Genomic DNA, 10,291 nt, shown 5'->3' with positions numbered 1-10,291 from the left:
CCATGAGTCAACTGCCATAAAAAAATTAGCTTAAGGTTTCCAGTGTTCCAAGAAATGGAATAACATTTTCCACTTTAAAATCTCACATCTAAATAACTATCACTTAAAATCAGGAAGATATAGTAGGGTGAATATTTACGTCGACGGGATGACGTTTGACTTAGTAGATAAATTACAGAAACCCTTTGAAAGAGGATCGGCAAATCGATATTAAAATAAATCAAGTAAAGATTCAACTATATCAATAGGCATTCAAAGTTGAGCAAAAATTTAAATACAAAAAGTAAGATAAACTTGAGAGAATTTCATGCGAGGCAATCAATTTCAAATAATATTTTAACTAAAACTTTTAACGTCAAATTGCAAATTCTTCTAGTTTTAAGGCTGCATAATTGTTGACATAAATCAAATTAAGGTGATGTTTCTCAATGAAAATTGGCAATGTACATCTATCCCAAATTATGTACGAATGCATCAATGCTCGTTCTTAATTATACAAAAGTAAAAGGAGCCTTATTCACTTGTATTTCCAACAATTCTTAAATGATTTGTTCTAATTTTTATTTCATGCACAATTCCATGTTCAAGGCTCGACGTTCAGTTCTCCTCATTATCTTAAAAAATGAAAGTACAGCCATATTACGACAACGCGCCACTTTTTAGACCATTCCACCCAAAGCAAAGGATGAAGAAAACATTTCCGGAGATAGGAGGAAACTTCACAGAACTCCCCTTAGGGGGCGCATATTTCTAAAACTGGAGCTAGCTCGAACCGCAAGCATCAAAATCCCATTACCAAAGCAAAAGGATCACGGAAAATACCGGATTCAAAGTTTCCCTTGGCAAGGTTTCCAAGCTACGAGCGCATGAAACAGTAATAAGCGAAGTCATGAGCACAGAAGGGCACAGACCAAACAACCGAAAAGGTGGGCTTAGTGGTGACTTACACGCCGCACGCATAACTTGCAAATAACAACCTCGAAATTGGAACCTATCCCATTACCCCGTTCTTTTAACTTGCCCAAGCGAAGTACCAAGTAAAGCGGCCAAGGCAATAACTCCCATTAAGTTCACCGTTGTGTGCGCGCGCTTTCGTCCACTAAAGTATCTCTCTCTCAGGAGGATGAACTGAAGCTAGGCCAAGCAGAAACAGGGAAGGGAAACAGGTACCTTCTACCCCAGGGAAAATGCAACTTCAACTGAACAAAAAAATGATTGATTACAAATTCCAAAGGGGTTGAGAAATTAATGTGATATAGTAGAGCTATTATGAATGGATATCTTAAACTTTGTTTTCCACAGATTTTATTATTTGAATCACGTCCATGGATTTGAGCATGGTTTTTTCTTGTATATGTTGTAATATCATGACTTAAACCAGAAAGTGGTGCTACTACATCTACCAGAAGATAACGAAACCATGGTCGTGATACAATGAAAAAAATCCTATGGAAAAAACAGTTTCAGTTATTCATTCAAAATTCTCAGTAAATTCCACTAGGTATCGCCGAAAGTCACCAATTTTATGGTACAGCTATCTATTAGTGACTCCAGGATACAGTGTCTTGTGAGGCCGGTTTAAACCTAAAGTGACAACCGATTCAAAGAGAGGCTGATAAAACAGCTGGAGTTAATTGTTAAAGCTGAAACAACACACTAGACACATGAAAAGTAGTCTGACTAGAGCCGAAAATAAAATGAAAATTCAGTTTGTACATACCACACTAAGCGTTTATTTATGTCCAAGATTACAACAAAACCATACCATAATCATATAGGAGAACTACGTCGCGACGCGTCGCTATGTAAAGGCTAGCGGATAGAAGAGAGGAATGTAGAGCTGCGTCAAACCAATCTTAGGATTTTTGGATAATGATAATGATACCGGTCATTTACCATTCGATAGGAATTAGGAAAATAAAATTATTGATTTCGAACCGAAAAAATGCCATATTATCGGAAAGGGTTGAAAAGCTTAAATAAGAGTCCCCCTAAGATGGAAAATAGTTTTTAAATATCCAAATACACCATATTTTACGGTTATGAACGTCAATCTGGAGTCTCCTTTGCTTTTCAGACCTATTGCACATTGCTTGAAAAGAGGCGAGTGCATCTTTCACGTCGAGGCATGCGAAAAGAGCGAGAGTCGTCTGAGGGTATGCGCCCATGGGGTCCATTACGACATAACTCCGCCCCGTGAGGGTTCTCATGTTACAGAATAAAGCGGGCAAACGGACACGAGAATGCGGAAAGGTTTATTTGATGCGATATGCAAAGCCGACGCCAAAGGACATTAAGGACATGACTGAGAGAGCGAACAATATAACATTCATTTTCGGAGAGTGTGAGCGGGCATAGCGTTGTATAGGCGGAGACATGAAAATGCTGTGAACGACCTAAGAAAACGCTTTCTCTCGAAAGACAGATGGATAAGAAGCAGCGGCACTAAATGGCGCATGCTAAAGTGGCCAAAGTCATTGCATTTTCCAAATTCACTAATTATTTTCTTTATAGTAATGATAATAATAATAATAATACTCATTTAATACTTATTATTTGTAAGTATATGCAAACACAAAAACTGCAATAACAGAACTGAATGTAATTAAATTGTAATCGAATTCATAGAAATTGATTTTTTTAATCTTTTAAAAATATATGAGCATAATATTGCAATGAAGCAACTACAAACAAACTGAACAATTCCATATAACGTATTTCATATCAATTTTCTCAATTTGTTACAATAATTTAGGGTTAGAGTATTTATATGTTATGATTATGAAGGTGATACCTCAAAGCAAATTTCAATACCAAAGAAAGTTTACAATTATAATATTAATAATAATAATGTTTAATGCTCTAAGAAATTGCCCATTTCGAACATATTGGGGTTATACCATGTAGTATATAATACAAAAAATAAGTAATTAATAATGGGCGGATATATTACAATGAAAATAAAATGAAAATATAAAACATAAGAAATAACAAAAGAGGTTATACACTTTCAAGGGCTTTTAGGTATCGAAAAAATCTTTGTTTGAAAACAGGAAAAGAGACAAAATCTTTGAATCCTTTGGAACACTGTTCCATAATCGTGCCTCTTCAACAAAGAAAGATTTTTGATAAGCGGTTGTTCTGTGTTGGGGTGAGTTGAGAAAATAGGGAACCATTCTTGTCAAAATGTTGGACATTATTTCTGACAGAAAAACATATTTTTTAACTGTGTGGCTAACTTCTTTTTGTACACAGAGTGACCAGGTTTCGATGAATAATTATCTCTATCAGGCGAAAAATATTATCTATTTAACTTATTATTGTAACCTAGTTACCTAACCTGTGAAGAAATGAATTTAGAAGTGGTCGCCAGAATAAATAGGGGGAACATATGTTTTTTATATTCTATGCGTGAATTTTTTTATTCTATTTTATTTGGTTTTTTTTTAATGTGTTATATTCTTTCATCCATCTTTTTCCCCTATTCTTGCGTCTAGAAACCTATAGTTGAAAGTAAATATTTGAACATTCGTTGGCCTTTCTGGATGTGTTTCGAATGCTATCGAGCAGTTTTTTGAAAGCCACCACCATGAATATTTAAACTTTTCTCTGGATTTCGCGAGGGTAAGATTTTCTAAATTTTACTATTGTCGATTAACGATTTATTTTTCGATTAATAACTATCGATTTTTTAATATTATACTTTTTTTAGATGTTTTCTTACCTGCGTGGAATCCCGAGAAAAGTTTAAATATTCTGTTCGCCGAGAAAGTGTAAAATCTTACACCACCATTAAGTCTGAAAAGCGCCCCAAGCATGAAGAGTGAATGGGACATAAGTACATATATTCATCATTCATAATTTCATCACCGTAGCAAGTATTCATAACGTAGAGAAAAAAGACCTAGTGGGTCAATGTGAGATCATTTATCCGAGTCAATGGATCATTGGAGGGAGATATATGGGAACGAAACGAATACTTTCACTCACCCATTATTTTATAGGATATGAGTAAGTAAGCGTAAATAGTGTAATTGAATAAATGACTGATACACGCGGCCTTAGACTCTTAGGCCTACCAAGCGAGGGACGCCAATCCCAGTTTTATGGACAATTTAAATAAAAACTCATAACTGAACGAAGTATCACTGGATTAGAATCGCAGCGCTCTACGACTGGACGGATCCGTAAAGCCTGGGCCGAATATGGATAATATTTTGGAGCGCAAGACTGATATGAGGTTAGGTGAGGTGATTTAATATGGTAGCACTCCTTGATATTATATGGTCAACATAAATGGGATAAACGACCAGTATCACTTGAATGATATCTTCTCGGGTTATGGCCAACGTTTTTCAGGGAGACTTTCCCAATAACTTCAGTGCTGATGATGGCGATGTCGGTAAACGTAAGGGAGGGCATTATCGATCAGCCCTAAAGATGTTGGGAAAGTCTTCGAACAAAACATCGGCCAACAAAAGTAGACCTCAACGCGGTTGGTAACCCGAGAAGAATTCATTCAAGTCATTCAGCGGGAAAAACTCAGATTCTTGACCAGCCTCACTCTATTCCGCGGTCATTCCCTCTCACAAATATCATAAAAAATAATTCGGATTAGTTATGTTACTTGACGATATAGGCTGCGGATACGTATGGGGGGCGCAGGGGGCGCGCCCCACCCTGCGGCGCTGACCGCATTGCCGAACATTGCAGGACCACAATTGTAACTGTTTTATATCATTAGATAGGCAAAGGGTAAGAAAAAAAGATTTTGCTGTTCCACAAAATAAAGTATATATTTGCGACCGGTTTCGATAAGGCGTATCACCATCTGGGCTGATGATGATCTAAAAAATATATATTTTATTTTGTCAAAAATATATGTTTTATTTTGTGGAACAGCAAAGTCTTCTTTTCTTACCCTTTGTACATCATGAAGGAGTTCCATATTGTTACGCCACCCACCATCGCATTTAGAATTAGATAGCATTGTTTTGTATATGCGTATAATCTTAAAATTTGCAAGTTACTTGGTTATTTTTCATTATGGTAGTATCGGTAGCTCAAAATATCTTTTGGGCCACCCCTTGAGTTTTTTCTGTATCCGTTACTGGACGATATTTCTTTCTTATTTGATTTTGGGAGGAGAAGAGATGCCCTTCCTTATATTTACTATAGCGTAAAGCAATGTCGAGTCAAGGTAAGACCGGGTAAGCTGCAAGGGGAATGAAAGGGAAGAAGAAGACGGGGCGGGGAGGATGAAGGCGCCCGGCAATCGTCACCTCGTCCGCCGCGAAGGGATTATCCATCTCCGAGATGATCGTCTCGGCTCGGATGACCGCTCCGACTCCCCTCCGAGACGGTTATTCGTCATTTTGGCACCTCTCATACTCAAAGCCTCACATTTATGCATGTACGCCAGTGTGTACCTACATTCTCCGACTAAGGAAGTGGGCCTCACAACGACGTGACGCCGCATCGTAACACGTCAAGAGAGAAACCCTTGAGGCATGCATCTTTTCTCTAACGTGCAAGACCCGTGGGGAACCACGGCGTTGGGTATTATGCCTGCGAACACCAGCAAGGGTTATTCAACATTAACAGTCTCGTCATTATGGAGTATTTACCGGCGATATATTTAACGATATCCTCTCCGTACATTTTTCGCCAGAAACTAATTTTACGCAGTATTGGCTATCGAATGTTGCCGAAGAAATAACAAAACCAATTGGTTACATCAATCTTTTCCAGTTTTGGATTTGACGCTGGGATTTTTTTCAAGATGCGATAAGAATTTAAAAAGTTCATTTTTTTAAAGTAAAATCAAAATAGGTTTTTTTACATCTAAATGAAAAAGTACGTGGTAATGCATCCGTCAGGACACAAAATTTAAATGCATTGAAATGACAACATATTTACTCCAACACTTTTAAGATGCATAAAGTGACACACTTGAAGAGCATTCAAACTCAGTGAATAAATCTCAAAAATATTAACTCAAAACACAGATTACTCACAATATGAGGGTGAATACCACGAGAGATATAGGTGCAGCTAACTATGCGCCGTTCACCGTCCTTATATGCCGAATTTCAGCACTGAGGGCATTTAATAAACTGACATGATCGATGCATTTATAAGGAAAGATTCATCGTATCAAGAGTCGTCTTTTGTGCAGAAAATACTAAAATACTCGCGATCTGTGTTAAGCTTTGACTCCAATCAAAATTCCCTCAACATTTTTACGCTCAGCCACTTCTCACACTTTCCTTTTTCTATTATGGAGCATCACTACGCCATATTACATGAAACATGCCAATCATTGTCTCGAGGTTAACTTTTTTGTGTCAATCGCCAGAGCAGTAATCCACTTTCGAGGCGTGCAAAATAAAGTATTCCAGAGCCACGTGCACAAGTCTAGTGACATAACTACAGTCGAAAGCACCTATTCGACGTACCTATATCCTCGGAAGGCAGCAAGACTTGTTAAGTAGGTAAGTATTAGACTAGCGGGGGAGAAAATGGGAACAGGGTTTTTTGGTCCAAAAAAAAAAGTAACCCAAAAGGTGGCCTAAAACTTTAAGCAAGAGACACTTCGAAAGAAGACTTAACTTCTTGAATTGGTACTGAGGTGGTATGGAACTCGTACGGAGGAAGAGTCTACAGTAAAGTTCCGGTGAACTTACGCCTCCACCCGGCGTGACCTTAAAAACCTATATCATGAATTTCTACAATGGTGGTTTAGCAAATGGGAAGAATTCCTAAGGAAATCTGGTCACATACCTAAGGAATTTACTCTGGTGAAAAAATTCAAAGTTAAATTTGGAACATAATTGTAGCTAAAAGGTTAAAAATAATATTTTCTTCATTCTAGAACACTGATACACAATTTAGGATTACAAGGATTTATAATTTAAAAAGTATGTAATAGGTATAAGAAGAAGATCAAGTATTTGTCGAATCTATTAATGTACAAAGGTATTTACAGACAAGTTCATTTTCAAATCATTTCCTTTCGAATTTCAAGAAGAAATTTTGGAAACGATTACATCGGGATAGTTTAAAAAATGTTCTTTTTCCCTGAATCAAGAACATATTTATTAAGTCTGAATCTAACATATATTGGTTAAGATGAAACGACACATTTCACTAATACTGCTGTTTTCATAAGTGTATGTCCAATTTATTCATATCGAGTTGTAAAGGCAATTGATAGTTAGAGATCGATATTAAACCAAATTAATTATGGTTCTTATAGATTTGGTACCCGCCATAAATAAATACGGTAGCCATATAAATATTTCGACTTGCTAAAGTGTGAATTTGATCAGAGGCGTAGCGATAAAATAAATAATGAACGGATGATTTTTTTTCTCGAGATGCAACTCAAAGATTGTACGACTATAAACACCCTTGAACGTCTCTCCAGTTGGCTCGGAGGTTAAGTTTTTCAGCGAGACGGTTGTAAAACCAACCCACAATGCAATTTGGTTGGTGCGCATTGCGATGCCTAAAGCCACCCGTTGGGAGGTAAGCTACTCCGCGGGGCCCATATCACATCCGCGGCGCAGAATCTAATTTAACCGCGGTCGTTAAGGAACAAGCCGCTGCAAGAGGTCGCCGGAAAATCTCCTTTTGAGAGAGAGCGCCTCAGCTGATTTACAGCGACCTCCATCGCGCCTTCAGGAAAAGCCCGAAAAAGAGCAAGGAGTCTGCGGTGGTAGCAGCTGGGTGATGCATTTCTTGGTGCAGTCTTCTTGAAATCCGTTCCCGCAGGAGCACTAAAGGGTGAAACCAAACCAATATATATCTCTTCGTCAGTGTAGTCCTTTCGGTAATCGCTCTGCTATTGAACTAGACAAGTTTCCTTCTACGTCTTTCTAAGGGATTACGTTTGAGCAATGGGTTAGCTGGATATTTATGGTGATTGCCTGAGAAAAACTCTTTCAAATTCGCCGGCCTCATCCCCACATGATGTACAGACGTTAAAAATATTAGTGAATGGAGGACGCACTGAAATTTACCCAGCTCTTTGGCCTCTCATGACAAGAGAGAAATAGATACAAGCGAAGGTGAATCTTTGAGAAATGTTTAAGTGATATTGGACCTGGGGTATGGAAGTTGAATCACAAGGCTGAAAAATCTTTTCACAGGAAAACCTTGATTGATTCAGGCAAGTCGTTCAGTTTTGCGGCCTATTCGAAGCCAAGTAAAATAAATAGTGCTAATAGAGCAATTTTCACTCGGAAATCATAGAAAATAATGTTAAAAAAGATACAAGTTCGAGTAAACTTTACCATTCCACGTAGATTTAATACTGTACAACTTAGGTTTCGAAGTGGCACGTCATTATTTTATGTGATCACCAGATGATGGCGCGCCACGTCGAAAGTAAGTGGTACGTTATTATATTTATTAAGTTTTTTACATGTCGCTATGTTACGTCGATTCCAAGTCACGCCGGAGACAACGAATTATGGCAAACTTACTCATTTAAAGAGCACGCGAGAATTTCAAAAGTTGCTACATGCCTGTAGATATCAATGAAAAACAAACCGTGTTGATGTAATTGAAATACGCAACCCCAGATTTAAAGGTCAGTTATTCAAGTGGGTAACTCACCATGGAAAGTAGCCGCGGGTTGATCCACGTCTTGACCGAGTCGTCGATGTTGTATCGTGGCTGTGGAGCGCTGCCCATTCGGTGGGAGCCGTTGGGCTGCACGCAGTTCGGAGCCAATGTCGGGTCCATGACGACACCGGATGCCAATGCGTAGGGCGAAGTCATCCTGAAAGTGGAAAATAGATGGAAATACGGTCACAAATCTTGTATTTTACATTAAATTGCTGCAATCAGCACAAAAATTGAAACATAAAATTTTTTCTTAATAATAAATAATGCGATAAAATGTGAAGTTTTACAAAAAATATACGGTTTAAAAATAAAAGTTTAAAAAAGAACTACTCATTGAAAAATCAAAAGAAAAATTGAGAAAAAATATGCGGCTAACATCGATACATATAAATAATTTTTCGCTAAGTCCAACAATGAACGCTTTGATATTGCTGCAACTTGCATCCAAAGACGTACGTTATTGTAATTAGTATATTTATAAACTTTACTGATAAAAGGTAATGTACGAAAGAAACTATGACTTAACTGTGGCTTATATCTAATGAGTCAATTCTCAAAATGATAGCCTAATTGTTTGGCAGTTTACGCTAATCACCTTTTTCCGGTAGAGTAATGCACTGAAGGCGAGAGTAAAATTGCAACTCTTGTTATAAATTCCCCTTTTCACCCTACAAAAACTTAAAACAAATCTTAATATGCGTAATTTAATATTCGTACATTACATTTAGTATTTCATTTGACCCTTCGTCAAAACGATAGTTTACGGCCAGATATTTTGTGAAGGACTATTAAAAATACATGCATCAAAGTTTGAATTAACTAGTAGCTATTTCACGACCAGAGCGAAAAAACGTCATTTGATAGTGGTATTATGCTTTTTTTCTATTCAAGCATTCCAAGCTGAAAATTTTATGTGAATAATTATTCCTGCGTATATTATTCAAGAGATCCTATTTAAAAATGATCCATCCTTCAATGACTTAAAAGGCAACATTCATGACTTACAATGAGGGTGAAATATTTCATTGCTGGATTACACCTGCTACTTTAAATATTCGATAAGTTCTTCATGAATGAGAAAAATTTTCATTGATATAATTTATTTTCATTTTCAGCGGACCTGAGGATTTTTGGCGAAGAGATTTAATATAAGTGCTAAATGAGAACATAAATGAAAGTAAATAATCAATACGCAGGAAAAAATTGTGATTATACGTTCGTAAACATGTCATGAATGAAAATGCAAGCATGTTACACTGTGTTTTAAGACACTCGGGATAAAAATGCTCAAAAATATTTTAAGTCAAAATTCTTTTATTGATAGAAATTATAGCAGAGACCTGTATCGCAATACCGTCGTCGTATTGGAAAGTAAGGAATTGGTAAATAAAAGACCGTCAACATAAGCATTGAAACATATTTTACCATATAAATGATGATAACTCATGAATAAACATCATAGGAACAGCGTGCATGCATGAATATTCAGGCTATAAATATGCTGGAAATTTAATAGTCGCCGAACAAAAGCATAAATTAACTTCTGCCTCAAGAGGTTTCCCTCTTTTTCCAGGAGTCTACCTATTCCATTGAGGCTAGCAGAAAAATTACGACAAGCAAAGAACGCAGAGGTCAAACACTTTCCTCTTTATTTACA

General features: G+C 37.0%; 1 protein-coding gene across 1 annotated transcript in view; it reads right to left on the bottom strand.

Moving 5' to 3' along the window:
* Positions 1-8,601: 8,601 nt before the first annotated feature.
* The window catches only part of LOC124158201, a 517,531-nt gene continuing 515,841 nt past the window's right edge, over positions 8,602-10,291 (bottom strand). Inside the window, exon 4 of the mRNA XM_046533388.1 lies at positions 8,602-8,788. Coding sequence (XP_046389344.1) covers positions 8,602-8,788 — 187 coding nt within the window. The remainder of the gene's footprint in view (positions 8,789-10,291) is intronic.

The sequence above is a fragment of the Ischnura elegans genome, chromosome 4 (genome assembly GCF_921293095.1).
Source record: "Ischnura elegans chromosome 4, ioIscEleg1.1, whole genome shotgun sequence".
NCBI lineage: Eukaryota > Metazoa > Arthropoda > Insecta > Odonata > Coenagrionidae > Ischnura > Ischnura elegans.
The sequence above is the reverse complement of the archived record's forward strand: the minus strand, read 5'-3'. Positions and strand labels throughout refer to the sequence as shown.